The 27,317-nt window shown below is 44.5% G+C and overlaps 1 protein-coding gene across 1 annotated transcript in view; it reads left to right on the top strand.

Moving 5' to 3' along the window:
- The window catches only part of TRMT2B (tRNA methyltransferase 2 homolog B), a 44,841-nt gene that overhangs the window by 11,574 nt on the left and 5,950 nt on the right, over positions 1 to 27,317 (top strand). The window contains 10 exon segments of the mRNA XM_033213641.1: positions 1,383 to 1,404; positions 1,407 to 1,516; positions 2,344 to 2,443; positions 3,737 to 3,807; positions 20,221 to 20,367; positions 21,763 to 21,857; positions 22,504 to 22,718; positions 23,224 to 23,325; positions 24,405 to 24,524; positions 24,738 to 24,837. Coding sequence (XP_033069532.1) covers positions 1,383 to 1,404; positions 1,407 to 1,516; positions 2,344 to 2,443; positions 3,737 to 3,807; positions 20,221 to 20,367; positions 21,763 to 21,857; positions 22,504 to 22,718; positions 23,224 to 23,325; positions 24,405 to 24,524; positions 24,738 to 24,837 — 1,082 coding nt within the window.

The following is a 27,317-nucleotide window of genomic DNA, read 5'->3' as shown; positions in this document are numbered from 1 at the left end:
ATGTCATGTTATAGCAGTGCTGACTCTTAAGTTAATTAAAATTAAGATAAAAAATTTAGGTCCAGGTGTGGTGGCTCACGCCTGTAATCCCAGTACTTTGGAAGGGTGAGGCGGGCAGATCAACAGGTCAGGAGATCTGAGACCATCCTGGCTAACACGGTGAAACCCATCTCTACTAAAAATACAAGAAAAATTAGCCAGGCGTGGTGGCACGCTCCTGTAATCCCAGCTACGCAGGGGGCTGAGGCAGGAGAATCACTTGAACCCGGGAGGCAGAGGTTGCAGGTGAGCGGAGATCACACCACTGCACTCCAGCCTGGGCGACAGAGTGAGACTCCATCTCACAAAAAAAAAAAGAAAGAAAAGAAAAAAAAATTTAGGCTGGGCATGGTGGCTCACCCCTGTAATCCTAGCACTTTGGGAGGCTGAGGCAGGCAGATCACTTAAGCCCAGGAGTTTGAGACCAGCCTGGGTAACATAACGAAACCCCATCTCTACTAAAAATACAAAAAATTAGTCAGGTATGGTGGGGTGGCATGTGCCTGTAGTCTCAGCTACTTGGGAGGCTGAAGTGGGAGGATCACCTGAGCTTGGGAAATCAAGGCTGCAGTGAGCCAAGATCTCATTACTGCACTCCAGATTGGGTGATGGGAGTGAGACCCTCTCTCTAAAAATAAAAAAATAAAAAATTTAGTTCTTCATTCCTACTGACCACATTTCAAGTGTTCAGTAACCACATATGGCTAGTGGCTACTGTATATGTAGAACACAGTGCAAACAGAACATTTCCATTGTAGAAAGCTCTACTGGACAGAACTGACATATACCTGGAGTGTTCAGTCTGAAAGGGCAGATAAAATGATGAGCTTACACAAGAGCTCATTCTTGACCTTTCCTCATTACCTTTTTAGGTCTGTTTTTGTTCCTTCATTCTGGATTCCTCATCTGTTGAGACCATGAGTCAAGAATTTGTGGAACACTCTTCTTTTGTACTGTTTGTTTTCCATTCTTTGCGGTGAAGCCACAAAAGTATTTCATTTCTTTCTTTCTTTTTTTTTTTTTGAGACAGAGTTTCGCTCTTGTTGGCCAGGCTGGAGCAGTGCAATGGTGCGATCTCGGCTCACCACAACCTCCGCCTCCCGGGTTCAAGCGAATCTCCTGCCTCAGCCTCCCGAGTAGCTGGGATTACAGGCATGCGCCACCATGCTCCTCTAATTTTTATATTTTTAGTAGAGATGGGGTTTCTCTATGTTGGTCAGGCTGGTCTCGAACTCCTAACCTCAGGTGATCCGCCCGCCTCAGCCTCCCAAAGTGCTGGGATTACAGGCGTGAGCCACCACGCCCAGCCAGTATTTCGTTTCATTGCTTATATTCTTTTGCAGGTGAAATTTGAAGCTCAGAAGAAATTTTACAAAGACTAGAGTCTTACATCCAAATGCTCAATGGAGTCAATGTGACAACGGCTACACCCAAATCTGAGAGCCTCCCTTGTCTTCTCCATCCTATTATACCCTCTGTAAGCCCCCACCTCCCTATTCCTTATCTATTAAATCCCCTTAATGCTAATAACATCAGCTAATATTTACTGGGTACTTGCTGGGGACCAGGCCCTATGCTAAATGATTATCATGTATCACTGTCACATTTTACTGTTTATAATAACCTGGAGGGATAGATACTACCATTTTATAGGTGAAGACCTTGAGGCCCAGAGAGATTGAGTAATTTGCCCAGGACACACATCTAGAAAGGGCCAGAGCTGAGATTCACGCTCAGGTCTATCTGATAGAGATCCCATTGTATCAACCACTCCACTATTACCTCCCTAGAAAGGTTCCAAACTTTGGAAACCTTTCTCCCTGCCAACCCCACGCAATTTGCCCATGTAACATTGGAAACCTTTCTAATGTGCCCTCAGAGAAGTGGAGTTTCATTTATGGCAGGGGTTAGCAGACTACAGCTCTTAGGCCAATTTTGTCTTGCTGCCTGATTTTGTAAATAAAGTTTTATTGGAACATAGCCAAGCTCACTTGTTTATGTATTGTCTATGGCTGCTTTTGCACTGCGATGGCAGAGTTGAGTAGTTGCAACAGGGACCATATGGCCTGCAAAGCCTAGATTATTTACTCTTTGGCTCTTGACATAAGTAGTTTGTTGACTCCCGCTTTTTGGCAAGATTGGAACTCCCCTTCTTGACTGTCTTGATCTTCTTAACCACAGACTTTCACATATACCGTACCTTCCAAGCAAACTTTATTTGTCCTCATCCAGAGAACATTCCTGCTTTCCCTTTATTGTTACTTTCCTTGGTTTCATTTGACCTCTTGTCACCCTCCTCTTCAGCCTGTCATCAATGGTTACCGAAATAAGTCCACCTTCTCTGTGAACCGAGGTCCAGATGGCAATCCAAAGACTGTGGGGTACTACCTGGGAACTTGGAGAGGTCAGTTGAAGGTTGTACAAACCAAAGACTGAAGAGAATGAAAGGGCGCAGAGAAGTGTCAGTAGATTGAAGATATGGGGCCTTAAGAAGAAGATTAAATTGGAAGTCTTTGATGCAGACGTGATCACGAGGTTGATTGGATACTTCTTATGGGTAGTCATTGTAACACAGTGATAGAAAATGCAACCCTCGCCCTTTCTTCCTCTAAAAGCCATATGCCTGATGCCTAGTAAACACTTAGTAAATGCTGGCATTGTTGCTGCTGCTGTCTCATCATCATTGTTGTCATCATCATTTTATGCTGCTTTCTGCAGTGGGAGCAATCTCTTTGTTAGAGTTGTCTTCCTATTTCACATCCCCATATCTGAAAATTATTCTGTGGTAAATCTACCTTAAAAGAATAGTAGGGGAGCTGTGTATCATGAGGGGATCCAGTGGCATATTTCTGAGACTTAATTTCATTATCCATTCCCAGATTCTATTCCTGAGCTTGCTTTTTTTTTCTTTTCTTTTTTTTTTTTTTTTTTTTGAGATGGAGTCTCACACTGTCACCCAGGCTGGAGGGCAGTGGCATGATCTCGCTCACTGCAACCTCCGCCTCCCAGGTTCAAGTGATCTCCGTCTCAGCCTCGAGTAGCTGGGATTACAGGCATGCACCACCACACCCAGCTAATTTTTTATTTTTAGTAGAGACGGTTTAGTTTCGCTATGTTGGCCAGGCTGGTCTTGAACTCCTGACCTCAGGTGATCCACCTGCCTCAACCTCCCCAAGTGCTGGGATTACAGGCATGAGCCACTGTGCTTGGCCCATTCCCGAGCTTTCTGTTTGCCCATTTTCAATAAATCCACTTGAAATACATCATTTGATGTTAGTCACACTGTTTAATATCCGTATGTCTTAAACTATTGTTCGTTAGGGCATGGACTTGGCTTTTTTCCATCCTGTGTGCTGAATTAAATGACTATGTGATGTCAGTGTTCTATCATTCAGTAATAGAAAAATGAAACCCATTATATTTTATTTCCCTCTTAAAATCTGAACAGAAAACAGACGTTGTCATATAGCGCATGTGTGGCATAAGAGAAAATATTGAGGAGTAGCTTCATAAAGAATTAGCTGCTTAATGGCTACACCAGGAAATAATTAGGTTTTCTCTGAAAAGTGGCAATGAGATTGTATTTGCTTTTTCATATCTACATATGCCACTTTGACGATGGAAATTTGAGTTGCCAGGCATTTCTTTTAAATAATCTTTAAGAATAAAACCATGTAAATTCTTTTTTTTTCCATAGATGGGAACATTGTCTGCGTGCAGTCTAATAATCTGAAAAACATCCCTGAGAAACACAGTCAAGTGGCACAGGTAAAATGGAACAAGAGCTGGTTGAGGATGACCTGGGACATTGTGGTCTGCAACAGCAACATCCCTGACATTTTGATAATAGAGCCATTCTAGTGCTAAAGGGAAGGAGGGGCTCTGTACTGAAAGCATACCTTGTAACTATGAGAGACATTGCTAGGTTTTCATTTCAGGGAGAGTGGAGAGGGGAAGAAGAACTGTTCCATTATTATAAATGTCAGGCATCCAAGGACATTTTCATAGTAGGGATGTATTAGGAAGAAGTGCTGATGAGGTCCTATAGCAAGTGTCAGGTGTCTGAAGTATTTGGAAGGCTAGTGTTTTTAGCAGAACAGAATTGAGGAATATGAGGTGAAGTGGTGATAAGATAGTACATCATGAGCTCGGCCTCTGAGACATTTCTTTACTTCTTTCTTTCTTTCGTTTTTTCATTCTTTCATTCGTTCTTTTGTTTGTTCTTTTGTTTGTTCTTTCTTTCGTTCTTAGATGAGGTCTTGCCATGTTGTGCAGGCTGGTCTCGAACTCCTGGCCTCAAGCAATTCTGCCACCTTCTGTATCCCAGAGTGTACTGGGATTATAGGCGTGAGCTACTGTGCCTGACCTCTGAGACACCTTTTTTTTTTTTTTTTTTTTTTGAGACAGTCTCATTCTGTCGCCCAGGCTGGAGTGAGAGGCTGATCTCGGCTCACTGCAACCTCCACCTCCTGGGTTCAAGCAATTCTCATGCCTCAGCCTCCCAAGTAGCTGGGACTACAGGCCCATGCCACCACACCCAGCTAATTTTTGTATTTTTAGTAGAGATGGGTTTTTGCCATGTTGGCCAGTCTGGTCTTGAACTCCTGACCTCAAGTGATCCACCCGCCTCGGCCTCCCAAAGTGCTGGGATTACAGGTGTGAGCCACCACTCCTGGCTTCTTTCTAGTTCTTTATGTCAAATTACTGTGTCCCTTGAAATGATTCCACTCTTTGTAGTTAAGCCACTAACTGGATACTTGATACACAGGTTCTTTTTTTTCTATTTTGCTTTCAAATTTACAGATTTTTTTACATTTAAATTTTGTTTTATACTTTAAAAAAATATTTACATGGTTCCAAACTCAAGTCTACAAAATAAAGGTATATTCAGAGAGGTCTAGCTTTTACCTCTGCCCCCTCCTCTACCAGTTCCCTCCTTCCATGGGTAACAATTTTTTTTTTTTTTTGCTGATTTCAGAAATGTGCCGGGCATGGTGGCTCATGCCTGTAATCCCAGCACTTTGGGAGGTTAAGGCAGGTGAATCACTTGAGATCAGGACTTCGAGACCAGCCTGGCCAACATGGCTAAACCCCATCTCTACTAAAAGTACAAAAGTTAGCCGAGCGTAGTGGCGCACTCCTATAGTCCTAGCTACTCAGGAGGCTGAGGTATGAGAATCGCTTGAACCTGGGAGGCAGAGGTTGCAGTGAGCCAAGATCGCACCACTGCACTCCAGCCTGGGTGACAGAGCGAGACCATGTCTCAAAAAAAGAAAGAAAGAAAGAAAGAAAAAGATGTAGGTCAGACACGGTGGCTCACGCCTTTAATCTCAGCACTTTGGGAGACTGAGGCGGGCAGATCACCTGAGGTCGGGAGTTTGAGACCAACCTGAACAACATGGAGAAATCCTGTCTCTACTAAAAATACAAAATTAGCCAGACGTGGTGGCGCATGCCTGTAATCCCAGCTACTTGGGAGCTTGAGGCAAGAGAATTGCTTGAACGCGGGAAGCAGAGGTTGTGGTGAGCCAAGATCATGCCATTGTACTCCAGCCTAGCAACAAGAGTGAAACTGTCTCAAAAAAAAAAAAAAAAAAAAAAGGAAAAGAAAATGTTAATAGATATTTGTATCTTCCCCCCCTTTCATAGTTAAAAGGCAGCTTACTATAGACATTGTTCTATATCTTGATTTTTTTCACAGAATAATATACTTTTTTATAGTTGCGTAGTCCATTTTATATCTTTTTGTTTTTATTGGCATGAATAATTACCTCATTTTTCCATTTTCTTTGTTTTATTTCTTCTTTTTCTTTCTTTCTTTTTTTTGTATACAAAGTCTCGCTCTGTTTCCCCGGCTGTAGTGCAGTAGCGAGATCTTGGAGCACTGCAGCCTCCACCTCCCAGCTTCCAGTGATTCTCCTGCCTTAGCCTCCTGGGTAGCTGGGATTACAGGCACACGCCACCATGCCCGGCCCATTTTGTATTTTTAGTAGAGACGAGTTTCACCATGTTAGCCAGGCTGGTCTCGAACTTCTGACCTCAGGTGATCCACCTGCCTTGCCCTCCCAAAGTGCTGGATTACAGATGTGAGCCACCACACCCAGCCTGCTTCATTTTCTATAGCCAGTGCTAATTTTTCTTTTTTTTTGAGATGGAGTTTTGCTCTTGTTGCCCAGGCTGGATTACAGTGGCATGGTCTTGGCTCACTGCAATCTCTGCCTCCTGAGTTGAAGTAATTCTCCTGCCTCAGCCTCCCAAGTAGCTGGGATTATAGGGGCCCACCACCACTCCCAGCTAATTTTTGTAATTTTAGTAGAGACGGGGTTTCACCATGTTGGCCAGGCTGGTCTTGAACTACTGACCTCAGACGATTCATCCACCTCGTCCTCCCAAAGTGTTGGGATTACAGTGTGAGCCACCGTGCCTGGCTCCAATTTCTTTCCAAATGCTTATAATCTGTCAGATATTCATCAATATTTTCCATATGCTCAAAAGCTTCAGTTGAAGTTTTTCCTTGAAGACCTTTTCCTGAAGTCTGCCATCCTAGGCCCAACTGTCTCTGCATGGCTGTTATCCTGGGGCTTCTTTTGCTGGTCTCTAGTCTTTTTTTTTTTTTTTTTTTTTTTTTTTTGAGACGGAGTTTCAGTCTTTTTGCCCAAGCTGGAGTGGAATGGTGTGATCTTGGCTCACTGCAACCTCCACCTCCCGGGTTCAAGCGATTCTCCTGCCTCAGCCTCCTAGTAGCTGGGATTACAGGCAAGCCACCACGCCCAGCTAATTTTTTTTCACAAAAAGAATTTTATTTATTTATTTATTTATTTATTTATTTATTTATGATGGAGTCTCGCTCTGTTGCCCAGGCTGGAGTGCAGTGGTGCAGTCTCAGCTCACTACTACTTCCATCTCCCGGGCTCAAGCAATTCTCCTGCCTCAGCCTCCCGAGTAGCTGGAATTACAGGCATATGCCACCACGCCCAGCTGATTTTTTGTATTTTTGGTAGAGGGGTTTCACCGTGTTAGCCAGGATGGTCTCGATCTCCCGACCTCGTGATCCACCCACCTTGGCCTCCCAAAATGCTGGGATTACAGGTGTGAACCACTGCGCCCAGCCCCTCTCCCTGATTTTTTTTTTTTTTTGAGAGGGTTCTCACTGTGTTGCCCAGGTTGGAGTGCAATGGTGTGATCTCAGCTCACTGTAACCTCTGCCTCCTGTGTTAAAGTGATTCTCCTGCCTCAGCCTCCCGAGTAGCTCAGATTACAGGCGCCTGCCACCACACCTGGCTAATTTTTGTATTTTTAGTAGAGATGGGGTTTCACCAGGTTGGCATGACTGGTCTCGAACTCCTGACCTCAAACGATCTACCTACCTTGGCCTCCCAAAGTGCTGGGATTATAGGTCCCTCACCCCCTCTCCTTCATTTTTCTATTGCTCGCTATTCCTCCTATTAGATTTGGGGACCTTATGGATTGCTTCTGTCATCTTCTGCTCATTTCTCTCTGCCTTTTTGTTCTTTTTGTAAAATTTTATTGACCTACGTACCAACAGCTTTATTGAATTTGTCTCTATCATTGTGTCTTTAATTTTCAAAAGGTTTTTCTTGTTCTCTAATTGCTCCTTTAGTATAGCATTCTGTTCTTTTTTAGTAATATAACATTGACTTATTTTTCTATTTGCTTTTTTTTTTTCTGTGACAGTTTTGTTCCTGTTGCCCAGGCTGGCGTGCAATGGCACGATCTTGGCTCACTGCAACTTCCGCCTCCCGAGTTTAAGCAATTCTCCTGCCTCAGCCTCTTAAGTAGCTGAGATTACAGGCATGTGCCACCATGCCCAGCTAATTTTTGTGTTTTTAATAGAGATGGGGTTTTGCCATGTTGGCCAGGCTAGTCTTGAACTGCTGACCTCAGGTTATCTGCCCACCTTGGCCTCCCAAAGTGCTAGCATTACAGGCGTAAGCCACCGTGCCCGGCCTCTGTTTGCTTTTTTTCCTGTTAGAAGTGTCTGTTCTCTCCTGGATTTTTTTCCTTTGTATTTGTTTTGGGCATTGTCTTTTATAATGGAGGTGCTAACCAAGTAGCTGGTAATACTTGGCTGGCTGTTCATATTTAAGAGTGAGGCCTTTAGGACCAGTGTGGTGGCTCATGCCTGTGATCCTAGCAGTTTGGGAGTGTGAGTGGGTGGATCACTTGAGTTTAAGAGTTCAAGACCAGCCTGGGCAACGTGGCAAAACTCTGTCTTGTTTTGTTTTGTTTTTTTTGAGGCAGAGTCTGGCTCTCTTGCCCAGCTGGAGTGCAGTGGCCAGATCTCAGCTCACTGCAAGCTCCGCCTCCCGGGTTTACGCCATTCTCCTGCCTCAGCCTCCCGAGTAGCTGGGACTATAGGCGACCCTCCACCTCACCCGGCTAGTTTTTTGCAATTTTTAGCAGAGACGGGGTTTCACTGTGTTAGCCAGGATGGTCTCGATCTCCTGACCTTGTGATCCGCCCGTCTCGGCCTCCCAAAGTGCTGGATTACAGGCTTGAGCCACTGCGCCCGGCCATAAAACTCTGTCTTTACTAAAAATACAAAAAAATTAGATGGGGGTGGTGGCACTCACCTGTAGTCCCAGCTCCTTGCAGGGCTGAGACAGGGGGATTGCTTGAACCCAGCAGGTTGAGGCTGCAGTGAGCTGAGATGGTGCCACTGCACTCCATACTGGGCGATAGAGCAAGACCCTGTGTCCAGAAAAAAAAAAAAAAAATAGTGAGGCTTTGACCAGTTAATAGTTCATCTTGAGTGGGTTTACTGATTCTTGGATTTACTGCTGGTGATTGTGGACAAGTCTTCCATGTCTCTGTCTCTTGAGTTATTTTCTCTGGGTTATTCAGTCCCTACAAAGAATTATATTCAAATCTGCCTGGCTGCTGGCCTTCTGGAATGAGGTATAGAAAGGGGCCCAGATCTCACACCATTAAGAATGCAGATTTATGCTGGGCGCCGTGGCTCACACCTGTAATCCCAGCACTTTGGTGGGCTGAGGCGGGCGGATCACAAGGTCAGGAGTTTGAGACTAGCCTGACCAACATGGTGAAACCCTATCTCTACTAAAACCACAAAAATTAGCCAGGTGCAGAGGCAGGTGCCTGTAGTCCCAGATTCTCAGGAGGCTGAGGCAGGAGAATTGCTTGAACCCGGGAGGCGGAGGTTGCAGTGAGCCAAGTTCGTGCCACTGCACTCCAGTCTGGGCAACAGAGCGAGACTCCATCTCAAAAAAAAAAAAAATGCAGATTTATATAGACTTTTCCTGCTTCCATCTCTCTACCACAGTCAGTGTGCCTGGTATCTCCAAGTTCTGAACTTTGATGGGTTCAGTTTCTCCTGAGAAAAACATCTTCAGTCTCCTGGTAGAGGAAGATGGAAGTTTTTGGTAGGATGAAGACATTTGCCAGTTTTTGTTTGTTTGAGACAGAGTCTCAATCTGTTGCCCAGGCTGGATGGAGTGTAGTGGTGTGATCTTGGCTTACTGCAACTTCCACCTCCTGGGTTCAAGCGATTCTCGTGCCTCAGCCTCCCAAGTAGCTGGGACTATAGGCACGTGCCACTATGCACAACTAACTTTTGTATTTTTAGTAGAGACGGGGTTTCACCATGTTGGCCAGGCTGGTCTCAAACTCCTGATCTCAAATGATCCACCAGCCTCAGCCTCCCAGAGTGATGGCATTACTGGTGTGAGCCACTGCATCTGGCCAACATTGCCAGTTTTGTGTCCAGACTTTTTAGCCAAACCCTGAGTTTAGTCATGCATCTTACCCCATCTCAGCTTCCTGCAGTATTTTGCACCTTTAAGTGTGAGCCTTACCAGGATTGTGTAGAGCAGATAAGCCTTTTGACTTACTAGATCCACCTCTGTGGTCACTCCAGATATAGCTTCCTTCTCCTTGCTAAGTCACTTGTCACTTCACTCTGCTGTCCATCTGAGATTTTACTGAGTTTGCTTTTCTGTTGTCTTCTCTCCCATTATCTTTGTTCTTTCATTTATTCAACAAGTAGTTTTGCACCCCTATAAGTGCAAGGCACTATTCTAGATGCTTAGGATACAGTAATGAAGAAAATAAGTTCCCCTCCTTTGTGTAATTTAAATTTTAGTTGTAGGGGAGACAGATTTTTTTTAAAAAACAGTAAGTAAATCATATGATATGTTGAAAGTTGATAAGTGCCATGGGAAAAATAGAGTAAGGAAGATAAGAAGTTTTGGGGGCTGGAGGAAGTAGGGTTATAATTTTATTTATTTATTTATTATTAGAAAGAACTTGCCCTGTTGCCAGGCTGGAGTGCAGTGGCATGATATCAGCTCACTGCAACCTCCGCCTCCCAGGTTCAAGTGGTTCTCCTGCCACAGCTTCCCGAGTAGCTGGGACTATAGGCGCGTGCCACCATACCCAGCTAATTTTTGTATTTTTCGTAGATATGAGGTTTCATCATGTTAGCCAGGATGGTCTCGATCTCTTTCTTAACCTTGTGATCCGCCTGCCTCGGCCTCCCAAAGTGCTGGGATTACAGGCGTGAGCCACTGCACCTGGCCCTTATTTATTTATTTATTTTCAGATGGAGTCTTGCTCTGTTAACCAGGCTGAAGTGCAGTGGCACAATCTTGGCTCACTGCAACCTGTGCCTCCTGGTTCAAGTGATCCTCCTGCCTCAGCCTCCCAAATAAGAGATTACAGGTGCGTGTCACCACATCTGCTAATTTTTTTTTTTTTTTTTTTTTGAAATGGGGTCTCACTCTGTCACCTAGGCTGGAATGCAGTGGTGTGATCTTGGATCATTACAACCTCTGCCTCCCGAGTTTAAACAATTCTCCTGCCTCAGCCTCCAGAGTAGCTGGGACTACAGGTGTGTGCCACCACACCTGGCTAATTTTTTTGTATTTTTAGTAGAGACGGGGTTCACCATGTTGGCCAGGCTGGTCTCAAACTCCTGATCTCAAATGATCCACCAGCCTCAGCCTCCCAGAGTGATGGCATTACTGGTGTGAGCCACTGCATCTGGCCAACATTTGCCAGTTTTGTGTCCAGACTTTTTAGCCAAACCCTGAGTTTAGTCATGCATCTTACCCCATCTCAGCTTCCTGCAGTATTTTGCACCTTTAAGTGTGAGCCTTACCAGGATTGTGTAGAGCAGATAAGCCTTTTGACTTACTAGATCCACCTCTGTGGTCACTCCAGATATAGCTTCCTTCTCCTTGCTAAGTCACTTGTCACTTCACTCTGCTGTCCATCTGAGATTTTACTGAGTTTGCTTTTCTGTTGTCTTCTCTCCCATTATCTTTGTTCTTTCATTTATTCAACAAGTAGTTTTGCACCCCTATAAGTGCAAGGCACTATTCTAGATGCTTAGGATACAGTAATGAAGAAAATAAGTTCCCCTCCTTTGTGTAATTTAAATTTTAGTTGTAGGGGAGACAGATTTTTTTTAAAAAACAGTAAGTAAATCATATGATATGTTGAAAGTTGATAAGTGCCATGGGAAAAAATAGAGTAAGGAAGATAAGAAGTTTTGGGGGCTGGAGGAAGTATGGGTTATAATTTTATTTATTTATTTATTTATTAGAAAGAACTTGCCCTGTTGCCAGGCTGGAGTGCAGTGGCATGATATCAGCTCACTGCAACCTCCGCCTCCCAGGTTCAAGTGGTTCTCCTGCCACAGCTTCCCGAGTAGCTGGGACTATAGGCGCGTGCCACCATACCCAGCTAATTTTTGTATTTTTCGTAGATATGAGGTTTCATCATGTTAGCCAGGATGGTCTCGATCTCTTTCTTAACCTTGTGATCCGCCTGCCTCGGCCTCCCAAAGTGCTGGGATTACAGGCGTGAGCCACTGCACCTGGCCCTTATTTATTTATTTATTTTCAGATGGAGTCTTGCTCTGTTAACCAGGCTGAAGTGCAGTGGCACAATCTTGGCTCACTGCAACCTGTGCCTCCTGGTTCAAGTGATCCTCCTGCCTCAGCCTCCCAAATAAGAGATTACAGGTGCGTGTCACCACATCTGCTAATTTTTTTTTTTTTTTTTTGAAATGGGGTCTCACTCTGTCACCTAGGCTGGAATGCAGTGGTGTGATCTTGGATCATTACAACCTCTGCCTCCCGAGTTTAAACAATTCTCCTGCCTCAGCCTCCAGAGTAGCTGGGACTACAGGTGTGTGCCACCACACCTGGCTAATTTTTTTGTATTTTTAGTAGAGACGGGGTTTCACTATGTTAGCCGGGATGGTCTCGATCTCCTGACCTTGTGATCCGCCCTCCTCGGCCTCCCAAAGGGCTGGGATTACAGGTGTGACCAGCTAATTTTTTATATTTCTGATAGAGACGGGGGTTTCATTATGTTGACCAGGTTGGTCTTGAGCTCCTGACCTCACGTGATCCACCCACCTCTGTCTCCCCAAGTGTTGTGTTTACAGGCATGAGCCACCACACCCGGCCTGGATTGTAATTTTAAATAGGGTCAAGGTAGGCCCCATTGAGAAAATGATATCTAAATAAAGCAATGATTCTCAACCGAGGGCAGTTTTGTCCTGCAGGAAACATTTGGCAGTGATGTCTGGAGACATATTTGGTTGTCATCACTGGGGCATGGCTGGGTGGTGGTGTTTGCATCTACTAGGTAGGGGCTAGCAATGCTGTTGAACATCCTATAATGGCTGGACACAGTGGCATGCACATGTAGTTCCAGCTACTCACAAGGCTGAGGTGGTAGAGGATCGCTTGAGCCCAGGAATTTGAGGATGTAGTACACGATGATTGTACCTGTGAATAGCCACTGTACTCCAGCCTGGGCAACATAGCAAGACCTCTCTCTCTAAAAAATGAAAGATCCTACAATGTATGGATCAGCCCCCTACAATAAAGCATTTTCTTTCTTTTCTTTTTTTTTTTTTTTTTTTTGAGACGGAGTCTTGCTATGTCGCCCAGGCTGGAGTGCAGTGGTGCGATCTTGGCTCACTGCAAGCTCTGCCTCCCAGGTTCACGCCATTCTCCTGCCTCAGCCTCCTGAGTAGCTGGGACTATAGGCGCCTGCCACCATGCCCAGCTAAGTTTTTGTATTTTTAGTAGAGACGGGGTTTCACCGTGTTAACCAGGATGGTCTCGATCTCCTGACCATGTGATCTGCCCACCTCAGCCTCCCAAAGTGCTGGGATTACAGGCATGAACCACTGCACCTGGCCAATAAAGCATTTTCTGCCCCCAAATGTCAGTAGTGCTTATCTTGAGAAACCCTGGAATAAGGACTTACAGGAAGTGAGGGTATTAGCCATGCAAAGGTCTGAGGGAAAAACATTTTAGGCAAAAGAAAGAGCTTTGCAAAAACCTCAAGACGAGAGTGTGGCTGGCTTTTTGGAGGAACTGACAGTAGACCCAGGCAAATGAGAGGAAGAATAGTAGGAGATGAGGTAAGAGTTAATGGTAGTGACTTTGGCTTTTATTCTGTGTATTAGTCTATTCTCACATTGCTGTAAAGAACTTCCTGAGACTGGGTAATTTATGAAGAAAAGAGGTTTAATTGACCCACAATTCCACATGCCTGGGGAAGCCTCAGGACACACTATCATGGCGGAGGGGGAAGCAAGCACATTTTACTATGGTGAAGCAGGAGACAGAAGAAGGGGGAAGTGCCACACACTTAACAAACAACCATATCCTGTGAGAACTCCATCACCAGAAGAGCAAGGGGAAGTCTGCCCCCATAACTCACTCACCTTCCACCAGGCCACTCCCCCAACATGTGGGGATTACAATTTGAGATAAGATTTGGGTGGGGACATAGAGCCAAACCACATCATTCTGAATGAAATGGAGAACCGTCAGAGGTTTTGATGGGGTGAAGGAGGAATGTCATGATATGGTTTAATGATCACTCTGGTTGTTGTGTAGAGAATGGATTATTGGTGGGGGCATGGTTGGATAGAAGCAGGAGACCAATTGAGGGAAGCTGTGCAGCAGTAATCCAGGTGAGAGATGATGTAGATCGATCAGTAGTAACAGTGGAGATGGATATACATTGAGGCTAGAACAACAGGATTTCCTGATGGATTGAATGAAGAGGTATAAGAGACAGAGAGAAGTGGCTGGGTGTGGTGGCTCACACTTGTAATCCCAGCACTTTGGGAGACTGAGTTGGGCAGATCACCTGAGGTCAGGAGTTCGAGACCAGCCTGGCCAACATAGTAACATAGTGAAACCCCATCTCTACTAAAAAATACAACAATTGGCCGGGCGTGGTGGCTCAAGCCTGTAATCCCAGCACTTGGGAGGCCGAGACGGGCGGATCACGAGGTCAGGAGATCGAGACCATCCTGGCGAACACGGTGAAACCCCGTCTCTACTAAAAAATACAAAAAACTAGCCAGGCGAGGTGGCGGGCGCCTGTAGTCCCAGCTACTCAGGAGGCTGAGGCAGGAGAATGGCGTAAACCCGGGAGGCGGAGCTTGCAGTGAGCTGAGATCCGGCCACTGCACTCCAGCCCGGGAGACAGAGCAAGACTCCGTCTCAAAAAAATACAACAATTAGCTGGATGTGGTGGTGGGCACCTGTAATCCCAGCTACTGGGGAGGCTGAGGCAGGAGAATCACTTGAATCCAGGAGGCGGAGGTTGCAGTGAGCCTAGACCATTCCATTGCACTCCAGCCTGGGTGATAAGAGCAAGACTCTGTCTCAAAAAAATAAAGAGAAGTAAAAAATGGTTCCAACAAGGACATTTTTTGGAGGTAATGAATGTGTTTACTACCTTGGCTGGTGGGGGTTGGTATCCCAAGTATATGTATATGTCCAGGCTCATCAAAATGTATACATAAAAACAGGTGCAAATTTTATGTATCAGTTATACCTTAATATAAAAAAATGAAAAAAAATGGCCCCCGGTGTTTTGTGTAGAGCAAGTGGAAGGATGAAGTTACTGTCAACTGAGACTGGAAAGACTGGTAGAGCAGATTTGGGTTGGAGGAGATGAGTAGTTCAGTTTTGGTCATGTTGTATTTGAGGTGCCTATTAAACATCTGAATGGATATGTTAAGCAGTTAGTTGGCTATATTAGACTGGAGTTCAAGACAGAGAAATCCAGGAGTTGTTAGCATGTAGATGTCATTTAAAATTATGAGGCTGGCAAGAGATCACCAAGGGAGTGAGAGTAGATAGAAAAGTGAAGAGGAACAGGGACCAATCCCTGGGGCACTCCCATTTTAAGAGGTTTGGAAGAAGAGGAAGAACCAGTAAAGGAGACTGAGAAGGGACAGTCAGTGAGGTTATAAGAAACAGGAGTCGGTGGCTCACACCTGTAATCCCAGCACTTTGGGAGGCCAAGGTGGGCCGATCACAAGGTCAGAAGATCAAGACTAGCCTGACCAATATGGTTAAACCCTGTCTCTACTAAAAAAAAAAACAAAAAACAAAACAAAAAAAAGCACGAAAATTAGCTGGGCTTGTTTGCGCGCGCCTGTAGTACCAGCTACTCAGGAGGTTGAGGCAGGAGAATCGCTTGAACCTGGGAGGCAGAGGTTGCAGTGAGCCGAGATTGCACCACTGCACTGCAGCCTGGCAACAGAGTGAGACTCCGTCTCAAAAAAAAAAAAAAAAAGAAAGAAACAGGAGTAAGGTTTCCCTGGGAGCCAGAGGAAGAAAGTAAACAGAGAAGGAATGGCTTTTCACCTGTGCCCAATCCTTGCTGGTAGGTCAAGGAAGTGAGGACTTAAAGTTAACCATTGGACTTCATAACAAGGAGGTCAGGGATGACCTTAATGTGAACTGTTTTCGCGGAGTAGTAGTGACCTGATTCAGCTGGGTGAGTAGAAGAATGGGAGGCCGTGAATAGGCTCAGTTCTTGTGATGAGTTTTATGACAAAGAGGAGCGGAGTTGGGGAATATAGGGTCAAGAAGATTCCTCTTTTTTTCTGCTTAAAATGGGAGAGTAAAAGCAATCTGATAGTATATTGATGGGAATGATCCAGTACGGAGCGAATGCAATGATGGTACAGGAGAGAGAAGGGAAAATTGTTGGAAACAATGAACCTAAATAAGCTTATGCCTTTTTAATCCCTTTGTTTCATTTTAGTAGGATTTAGTAGGATTTTCATTTAGTAGGAGTTTTAGGTGGAATATTCTGTTTTTTTAGGTGGAATATTCTGTTATTTTAACCAGAAGTTCCCTTTAATCTTAATACTTAGCTTAAGCATTCCCATATAAGAATAGGAGTTTCAGTTTCCATCTTACAATGAAGAAACCAAGGCCCTAGGTCATACAGGGGAGAAGCTGTACTTCATATTTACCCATTATCCTTTAGTTCAAGCTCAGTTTTTCAATTACACCCTTCCAGAGCCTATATGAATTTTTTTTTTTTTTTTTGAGACAGAGTTTTGTTCCGTCACCCAGGCTGGAGTGCTGTGGTGTGATCTCGGCTCGTCGCAACTTTCACCTCCTGGGTTCCAGTGATTCTCCTGCTCAGCCTCCTGAGTAGCTGAGATTACAGGTGTGTGCCACCATGCCTGGCTGATTTTTGTATTTTTAGTAAAGAAGGAGTTTCACCATGTTGCCCAGGCTGATCTCGAACTCCTGACCTCAAGTGATCCACCCACCCACCTTGGCCTCCCAGAATGCTGGGATTATAGGCGAGAGCCACTGCACCAGGCTTTATATGATATTTGAATCTTGCTTCCAAAAAGCATTCCTTTCTAACCAGCCAGTAAACAACAGTTGAACTAGTCTTTCTTTCTTCTTTCCTCTCCGTCTCTTCTTTCTTTCCTTGCTTCCCTCCATCCTTTCTTCTCTCTCTCTCTCTGTCTCTCTTTCTTTCCTCCCTCCCTCCCTTTCTTCCTCCTCCTTTCCTTTCCTCTTCTCTCCTCTCCTCTTTTCTTTTCTTTTCTTTTGATTGAGTCTCACTCTTGCCTAGGCTGGAGTGCAGTGGCACAATCTCAGCTCACTGCAACCTCCACCTTCCAGGTTCAAGCGATTCTTCCTCCTCAGCCTCCCAAGTAGCTGGGATTACAGGTGCTCGCCACCACACCTGGCTAAATTTTGTATTTTTAGTAGAGACGGGGTTTTGCCATGTTGGTCAGGCTGGTCTTGAACCCCGACCTCAAATGATCTGCCCACCTTGGCCTCTCAAAGTGCTGGGATTACAGGCAGGAGGCATCACGCCCAGTGGAACTAGGCTTTCTTTAAATCACCAACCTTAAAATTTGAAAACTATGTTGAGTAAAAATCAAAGATATATGAAATTATAGCAAAAGTGATCAGGTACAACCTTAATTGATCTTACCTCTCAGGTAGCACTGTTTTGTGGTATAATTCCCCCTTTACTACATAATTGTGGTTTGTTTGTAAATACAGTGGACCCAGAACACATGCATTATGAGAACAAAAGGACCCAGTAAATCAGATGGTGTTTCCTGTTATGGCAGCAATTGGCTTTTAGGATTTTTGAGATCATAACAACTAAATCAGGATTGCATTTGACTTGTATATACCAGGAGGAAATGGAGGATCTGACTAAGCTATAATATAGTTGGTACGAGGTTATATGAAGAAATATAGAAATGATGTGCTTATATCAGGACATTAAAAGTAAGAGTGGAATCATAGCAGCTTAGTAATACATTAGGAATTCACAGAAAGGGAAGATTATTTTCCATAAATAAATTGAAGTTCTAAGAATACCTTTCCTGTTCAGTATTCATACAATTTTTCAATAATATTTATTGAACACATATGTCAGACTAAGGAAACAACTCGCTTCATGGAGCTTACAGTTCGGAATGTAATTGATAGCATCCTCTGTAAAGTCACAGGGCAGGAATCATGATTCTTTCTTTTTTGTTTTTCTGAGACAGAGTCTCACTTTGTTGCCCAGGTTGGAGTGCAGTGGTAAGATCTCGGCTCACTGCAGCCTTGACCACCTGGGCTCAGGCCGTCCTCCCACTCCACCTTCCCGAGTAGCTGGGGCTACAGGCGTGTGTCACCATGCCTGGCTAATTTTGTATTTTTAGTAGAGACGGGTTTTGCCATGTTGGTCAGGCTGGTCTTGAACCCCGACCTCAAATGATCTGCCCACCTTGGCCTCTCAAAGTGCTGGGATTACAGGCAGGAGGCATCACGCCCAGTGGAACTAGGCTTTCTTTAAATCACCAACCTTAAAATTTGAAAACTATGTTGAGTAAAAATCAAAGATATATGAAATTATAGCAAAAGTGATCAGGTACAACCTTAATTGATCTTACCTCTCAGGTAGCACTGTTTTGTGGTATAATTCCCCCTTTACTACATAATTGTGGTTTGTTTGTAAATACAGTGGACCCAGAACACATGCATTATGAGAACAAAAGGACCCAGTAAATCAGATGGTGTTTCCTGTTATGGCAGCAATTGGCTTTTAGGATTTTTGAGATCATAACAACTAAATCAGGATTGCATTTGACTTGTATATACCAGGAGGAAATGGAGGATCTGACTAAGCTATAATATAGTTGGTACGAGGTTATATGAAGAAATATAGAAATGATGTGCTTATATCAGGACATTAAAAGTAAGAGTGGAATCATAGCAGCTTAGTAATACATTAGGAATTCACAGAAAGGGAAGATTATTTTCCATAAATAAATTGAAGTTCTAAGAATACCTTTCCTGTTCAGTTATTCATACAATTTTTCAATAATATTTATTGAACACATATGTCAGACTAAGGAAACAACTCGCTTCATGGAGCTTACAGTTCGGATGTAATTGATAGCATCCTCTGTAAAGTCACAGGGCAGGAATCATGATTCTTTCTTTTTTGTTTTTCTGAGACAGAGTCTCACTTTGTTGCCCAGGTTGGAGTGCAGTGGTAAGATCTCGGCTCACTGCAGCCTTGACCACCTGGGCTCAGGCCGTCCTCCCACTCCACCTTCCCGAGTAGCTGGGGCTACAGGCGTGTGTCACCATGCCTGGCTAATTTTTGTTGTTGTTGTTGTTGTTGTTGTTTTGAGATGGAGTCTCTGTTGCCTAGGCTGGAGTGCAGTGGCATGATCTCGGCTCACTGCAACCCGCTTCCTGGGTTCAAGCAGTTCTCCTGCCTCAGCCTCCTGAGTAGCTGAGATTACAGGTACCCACCCTGATGCCTGGCTAAATTTTGTATTTTTAGTAGAGACAGGGTTTTGCCATGTTGGCCCAGTTGGTCTCGAACTCCTGACCTCAAAGTGATCCACCCGCCTTGGCCTCCCAAAGTGCTGGGATTATAGGCTTGAGCCACTGCACCCAGCCTAATTTTTTAATTTTCTGTAGACAGGCCATGTTGTCCAGGTGGTCTTGAACTCCTGGACATAAGCAGTCCTCTCACGTTGGCCTCTCAAAGTGCTAGGATTACAGGTTTGAGCCACTGTGCCTGGTCAGTCATGTTTCTTATATCACTGTATTTGTCTGCAAGGGCTGCCATTACAAAATACGGCAGACTGAGTGGCTTAAAGAAATGTATTTCCTCCTTGTCTGGAAGCTAAAGTCTAAGATCAGAGTCTCTGCTGGTTTGGTTTCTGCTGAGGCCTCTCTCCTTGGCTTGCATAGACACCTTCTTGCTGTGTCACATGGTCTTTTTCTTTGTGTACCCAACCTTGGTGTCTCTGTGTGTCCACATTTTCTCTTACAAGGACAGCAGGCATGGTGCGGTGGCTCACACCTGTAATCCCAGCACTTTGGGAGGCCGAGGCGGGAGGATCACCTGAAGTTAGGAGTTCGCGACCAGCCTGGCCAACATGGTGAAACCTTGTGTCTACTAAAAATACAAAAATTAGCAAGGCTAGGTGGTGGGCATCTGTGATCCTGCTACTCAGGAGGCTGAGGCAGGAGAATTGCTTGAACCCAGGAGGCGGAGGTTGCAGTGAGCTGAGACCATGCGACTGCACTACAGTCTGAGCAACAGAGTGAGACTCCCTCTCAAAAAAAAAAAAAAAAAAAAAAAGACATCAGTGAGATTGGATTAAGGCCTGCCTTAACTGCCTCATTTAACTAAATCACCTCTTTAAAGGCCCTGTCTCAAAATACAGACACATTTTGAGTACTGGTGGTTAAGGCTTCAACATAGGAGTTTTTGGGGGACACAGTGTAGCCGCAAACCATCACCTAGCATGAATAATCAGCTGTGAAACTTGCTAGTTTTGCTTGTGTAATAATTCGCTTCTCTTCCTAGTACTATGAAGTATTCCTTCGACAGTCTCCATTGGAGCCCTGCCTTGTATTTCATGAAGGTGGATACTGGCGTGAGCTCATAGTCCGCACCAATAGCCAAGGGCACACAATGGCTATCATCACTTTCCATCCCCAGAAATTAAGTCAGGTGAGCCTCACAAGATGTTAAGCAACCATCACTTTTACTACTACTAACTATTACTGTAATTGTTTTTTTTGAAGTTTCAGGGCATATAGCAGAAACTGTACATCCACAGAGTATTTGTGTTGATTGGGGAGAGGGGTTAGGGATGAGGAGAAGATGGCAAGGATACTATTTAACCATACTGCTCGCATAATCAAACCACAGAGACTGTGGCTAGGCTATGTGAGAACTCCCAAGTAATTTCACAAGAACTTTGCCCATGGTAGTAGTTGCTCTTCCAAATCCAAATGCCAATTCACAATAGAGACTGCAATGTCAGAGGATTTCATAACCCAAATAGTACTTTATATTTGTCATGCACTTGGTGCTTTCAAACATACCTGTGTTAAAACATTCCTATACTTATATGATCATCTCAACAAACTTGTAAGGTAGGCAGGAGGAGGGATATTGTCACCCTCATTTTACCCCTGAGGAAATGGAGGCATAGAAATACCCAAGGTTAAAGAATCAGTAAATAGCAAAGCTAGGATTTGAACCCAGGTCCTTTGATGCCTGGTATTTTTAACCCTATTGTTCCTACACGGTTTATTGGCAATATATCCTGGTATCAAGCTAATACTTAGGCTCTCTGTAGTTATGTAAGAATTTTATTTTTTATTTTTATTTTTTGAGACAGTGTCTTGCTCTATTGCCCAGATTGGAGTGCAATGGTGCAATCATAGCTCACTGTAGCCTCAAACTCCTGGGCTCAAGCAATCTTCCTACCTCAGCCTCTTAAGTAACTGGGACTACAGGCATACGTCACCACACCTGGGTAATTTTTTTTTTTTTTTTTTTGAGACAGTCTCGCTTCTTCGCCCAGGTTGGAGTGCAATGGCATGATCTCAGTTCACTGCAACCTCCGCCTCCCTGGTTCAAGCAGTTCTCCTGACTCAGCCTCCCAAGTAGCTGGGATTACAGGCACGTGCCAGCACACCTGGCTAATTTTTGTATTTTTAGTAGAGACGGAGTTTCACCATGTTGGCCAGGCTGGTCTCAAACTCCTGACCTCAACTGATCTGCCTGCCTTGGCCTTCCAAAGTGCTGGGATTACAGGTGTGAACCACCGCTCCTGGCCTTTTTGATTTCTTGTAGAGACAGGATCTTGCTATGTTACCTAGGCTTGTCTTACACTCCTAGAGGCTCAAGCAGTCCTCCTACCTCAGCCTCTCAAAGTGCTGGGATTATAGGCGTGAACCATCATGTCTGATCTGCTTTATGTTAAGTGTTATTTATAATAAGATTTGTGAAATGTCTTTGTGTCTGATTACTGCAGGGCTGATTACTATAGAGCTTAGAGAGAAAATTTGTCAGAGATGAGTCTTTGCTTAACTGCTAATTTTGTGGTCTGGGCAGGAGGAGCTCCATGTTCAGAAGGAGAGTGTAAAGGAATTTTTCATCAGAGGTCCTGGAGCAGCCTGTGACTTGACCTCACTTTACTTCCAGGAAAGGTAAACCTGAGACAGCCAAATAGGCTGATGGCTTGCCAGACTCTTGGTTTATGGATTGCTGATGCAGGATGCTGATTGATGGTGGAGGATATTGGCTAAATGGTTCTGGCCCTTGTACACCAGCCGGTCTGGGAACACAGGCCAGAATGTAGATGTGAGAGTGTCCACATGGACTTTCATCCCCTGATGGGGAAACCCTTGCAGAGCTCTCAGGGCCATGGCAGGGACTGTGTCTCCTAGCTGAGATGCTGGGGCCTCCCTGTCTACCCAACCACTAGGGATGTGATGGTCTGCCATTTCAAGATGCTTTCTTTTTTTTTTTCTTTTTTTTCTGAGACTGAGTCTCGCTCTGTTACCCAGGCTGGAGGACAGTAGTGCAATCTTGGCTCACTGCAACCTCCACCTGCCGAGTTCAAGTGATTCTTCTACTGCAGCCTCCTGAGTAGCTGGGATTACAGGCATGTACCACCACACCTGGCTAATTTTTGGATTTTCAGTAGAGACGGGGTTTCACCATGTTGGCCAGGCTGGTCTCAAACTCCTGACCTTAGGTGATCCCCCCGCCTCGGCCTCCCAAAGTGCTGGGATTACAGGTGTGAGCCACCATGCGCAGCTCAAGATGCTTTCTTCTTTTATTCTTTTCCAGTACCATGACCCGTTGTAGCCATCAGCAGTCTCCCTATCAGCTTCTGTTTGGGGAACCCTACATCTTTGAAGAACTTCTGAGCTTGAAGATTCGCATCTCTCCAGATGCCTTTTTCCAGATTAACACTGCTGGTGCAGAGATGCTGTATCGGACTGTGGGGGAGCTGACTGGAGTGAACTCTGACACCATCCTTCTTGATATCTGCTGTGGAACTGGCAAGTGGAAGTCCAGGGCAGAATCTGCATGCTGCTCAGCTCCCAGGGCCCTTGTAGCTTGCAGAGGTGGTTGGGGAGAGGTAGTGGTAGTGGTGCAGGCATAATCTTATTGGTCTAAAACCCTAAAATTGCAGCCAAGTGTGGTTGCTCATACGTGTTATCCCAACACTTTGTGAGGCAAGGCAGGAGGACTGGTTGAGCCCAGGAGTTAGAGACCAGCCTGGGCAACATAGTGAGACCCCATCTCTACAAAAAAATTAAAAATTGCTGGGCATAGTGACATGAGCCTGTAGTCTTAGCTACTCAGGGGGCTGAGACAGGAGGATTGCTTTAGCCCAGGAGGTCGAGGCTGCAGTGAACTGTGTGCCACTGCACTCCAGCCTAGGCTACAGAGTGAGACCCTGTTTAAAACAAACAAACAAACAAAGACAAAACAAAAACAAACAAACTACCACACCCAAACCCTAAAATGCTGCCTTCTTCTTCTTCTCTTTTACTTCTTCAGGTGTGATTGGCCTCTCTCTGGCTCAGCATACATCTCAGGTCCTCGGGATTGAATTGGTGGAGCAGGCAGTGGAGGATGCAAGATGGACTGCAGCCTTCAATGGTACACAGTTTACAGTCTGTGTAGAAATTAAGGGATGCAGTTGTTTCCGTGCTATGGAAAGAATTGTGTGGGAAAGGACAACTACTGTATCCCTGACCCACAGGGAGGAAGGGAGGGAATTCTGGAGTGGTCAGAATGGTTTTCTGGAATAGATCCTCATGGTTTTCTGGAATAGGTACCAATATCTAACGTTTTTCCTATCCAGAAGAGGAGCCTAAGGGAAGGTACATGTCTAGCTGATAGGAAGAAAAGTTGCAAAACTTTGGACAGAATAGAAGAATCTCCTTGACATTAGACTCATGAGGCCTTATAGCATAATACAATAGGTTTCAAACCTATATTTTCAGCAACAAAACCTTTTCTTCAAACACAGTCTTCTGTAAAACTGCCATATAGAAAATAGATCATCTTGCTCCCACTACTTCACCTCCAGAATGCTCCTGAGGCATTTGGTGAAAATGTCTGATATAGCAGGAAGAGCACTTGAGCAAAAGTCAAGATTCTCATCTTAGTATAGGTCTTTACATGCTATGTGAGTTGTAAAGTTGTAAAATAGCAGGCATGGTGGCTTACACCTGTAATTCCAGCACTTTGGGAGGCTGAGGAGGGTGGATCACAAGGTCAGGAGTTCAAGACCAGCCTGGCCAAGATGGTAAAACCCTGTCTCTACTAAAAATACAAAAATTAGCCGGTCGTGGTGGCAGGCGCCTATAATCCAAGCTACTCGGGAGGGTGAGGCAGAGAATTGCTTGAACCCGGGAGGTGGAGGTTGTAGTGTGCCGAGATCGCGCCACTGCACTCCAGTCTGGGCAACAGAGCGAGACTCCATCTCAAGAGAAAAAAAAAAAGTGTAAACACTAGTTGCTCAAGCTGAAAGGCTTACTGAGATATTCCAAGGGAAAGTACTTTGGAAAAAATGAAGCGGGTCTGTCCAAAAACACTTCTTTCCTTGTTACTTGGAGTGATGCTAGATCCAAAGGGAAGATGGCAGAGTCCTTGGCTCCTGTGCATTTCTGTGAAGCTGAAGCTTTCCCCCACTGCTGGGCTTGAGTTATGTCATGTGGGCCTGTCTTCCATAGGCATCACCAACTCTGAATTTCACACTGGTCGAGCAGAGAAGATTTTGCCAGGGCTACTAAAGTCAAAGGAAGATGGACAGTCAATTGTTGCTGTGGTGAACCCAGCCCGTGCCGGACTGCGTAAGGATGAACAGCTATTTTGATGTTCCCAGTATTATCCACCAACTTTGGTTCTTCTTTTCCACATCATGCTACGGGTACTCCCAGTGGGCTGGCTCTGAACCTGTTTCCCCTCTATTTCTAATCAATCCTGAGTTCTGGTCAGTGGGAGGTTTGTGATAACAGAGACCATAGTAGTTAATTATACTAATAGCAAGGTGTTTCTTCCTTCAGATTACAAGGTGATTCAAGCCGTTCGAAACTGCAGGGCCATCTGCACGCTAGTTTTTGTTTCCTGCAAGCTCCATGGTGAATCCACTAGGAATGTCATTGAGTAAGTCATGACTTCTGTTTAAAATTTTTGTTTTGATTATCAAAGTCATTCATGCTTATCGTGCACACAGTTGGAAAGTGATTTGAGCTTTCAAGTCATGAGAAGTGTAAAGAAACAGAAACAAAAAAAAATACCACCTTCAATACTCAATTACAGGGCTGGGTCAGGAATGAGGCAAGTCAAGTACTTAGTTTGGGTGCAAAATTTAAGAATGTGTCAGCCGGGTGTGGTGGCTCACGCCTGTAATCCTAGCACTTTGGGAGGCCGAGGTGGGTGGATTGCCTGAGCTCAGGAGTTCAAGACTAGCCTGGGCAACGCAGTGAAACCCCATGTCTACTATAAAAATACAGAAAATTAGCCAGGCATGGTTTGTGCGCCTGTAATCCCAGCCACTTGGGAGGCTGAGACAGGAGAATCGCTTGAACCTGGGAGGCAGAGGTTGCAGTGAGCCAAGATCGTGCCATTGCACTCCAGCCTGGGCAACAGAGAGAGACTCCATCTCAAAAAAAAAAAAAAATGTTAAAAATCTCAGCAATCAAGATATTTTTTGTTTATTTCTATTCCACTACAGCTTTTTTTAATGGCTAAATTTTTATTTTATTTTATTTTATTTTATTATTTTTTTTTTGAGACGGAGTCTCGCTCTGTCGCCCGGGCTGCAGTGCAGTGGCCGGATCTCAGCTCACTGCAAGCTCCGCCTCCCGGGTTTATGCCATTTTCCTGCCTCAGCCTCCCGAGTAGCTGGGACTACAGGTGCTCGCCACCTCGCCCGGCTAGTTTTTTGTATTTTTTAGTAGAGACGGGGTTTCACCGTGTTAGCCAGGATGGTCTCGATCTCCTGACCTCGTGATCTGCCCGTCTCAGCCTCCCAAAGTGCTGGGATTACAGGCTTGAGCCACCGCTCCGGCCAATGGCTAAATTTTAATGCAATATTTTCTTTTCTTTTGAGACAGAGTCTCACTCTGTCACCCAGGTTGAGCACAGTGGTACAGTCATGACTCACTGAAGTCTTGACCTCCTGGGCTCATGAGATCCTCCTGCCTCAGCCTCCCAAGTAGCTGAGACTACAGGTGCACACTACCACACCTGGCTAATTTTTAATTTTTTTGTAGAGACAAGGTCTCACTATGTTGCCCAGGTTTGTCTCAAACTCCTGGGTGCAAGTGATCCTCCTGCGTCGGCCTACCAAAGTGTCTGGCTAAATTTTTTGATTTTTTTAATAGAGACGAAGTCTCACTATGTTGCCCAGGCTGGTCTTGAGCTCCTGTGCTCATGTGATCCTCCTGCCTTGGCCTCCCAAAGTGCTGAGATAACAGGCGTAAGCCACCATGTCTGGCCCAATATTTTCAAATATCAAAATTCATCCAAAATAATTCATGATGAACAAAATATTACATTTTTTTTTTAAAAGGTGGGAAAGGTGGGATCTGCCCTTCTACTTGTTGAACCCCGCCTCACTGCCTTACCTGAATTCTGGCTTCGGTTCCAATAAACCTTATAAAAGCAAGTGGCTAGCCTGTAGGCTGCTGTTTTCCGATTTGATATTCTAAAATATTGCATCAAAACATTCGATTACTGAGTTTTTTGGCACCCTATTAAATTTTTCACCCGATGCAAGTGCCTTTCACTTCACTCTAGTTCTGACCCTGGTCAGCTATTTTGATTTTTGAAATCTTTACATTTTGTAATCTTTTTCTCTCTCACTTTTTACTATAAGTAATATAATTTATTTGTAACATTGAAACAACATAGACAGGTATAAAGTACAGATTATATATTTGAATGAAACAAATGAGAATTAAAATTTATATATCATTATATGTCAATGTATAAAAAACTAAGTGATTTGAACTTTCAAGTCATGAGCTAGAAAAAGAACAATAAACCCAAAGGAAACTGAAGGAAGAACTCAATAATGATTTTAAAAATCCATAAATTAACGACTTATAAAACAAAAAAAGCCTGTAGATTTGATGAGAAAGCAAGAAGGTGTTATTGGAAGAAAAAAATTAAATAAATAAGCCTAATCAACAATATTAAGGGGCAAAACACAAAAATATAGTCTTAAATGAGAAAGAGAGCATAACTATAGGAAGAAATTTTTTCCCCCCCGAGACGGAGTCTTGCTGTGTTGCCCAGGCTGGAGTGCAGTGGCATGATCTTGGCTCACTGCAACCTCTGACTCTCGGGTTCAAGCAACTCTCCTACCTCAGCCTCCCGAGTAGCTGGAATTACAGGCAAGTGCCACACACCTGGCTAATTTTTGTATTCTTAGTAGAGACAGGGTTTCACCATGTTGGCCAGGCTGGTCTTGAACTTTTGACCTCGTGACCCACCCGCCTTGGCCTCCCAAAGTGTTGGGATTACAGGCGTGAGCCACTGTGCCCGGCATGGTATACAAATTAATAAGACTATTGAAAAAAATCATTAATTTATGCATGATGAAAAGCACTGTAAGCAAGACGGGAGACAGCATACAA

This window comes from Trachypithecus francoisi, unplaced genomic scaffold (genome assembly GCF_009764315.1).
Source record: "Trachypithecus francoisi isolate TF-2019V2 unplaced genomic scaffold, Tfra_2.0 Contig00054, whole genome shotgun sequence".
NCBI classification, from domain to species: Eukaryota; Metazoa; Chordata; class Mammalia; order Primates; family Cercopithecidae; genus Trachypithecus; species Trachypithecus francoisi.
This window is presented reverse-complemented; position numbering and strand designations above follow the sequence as displayed.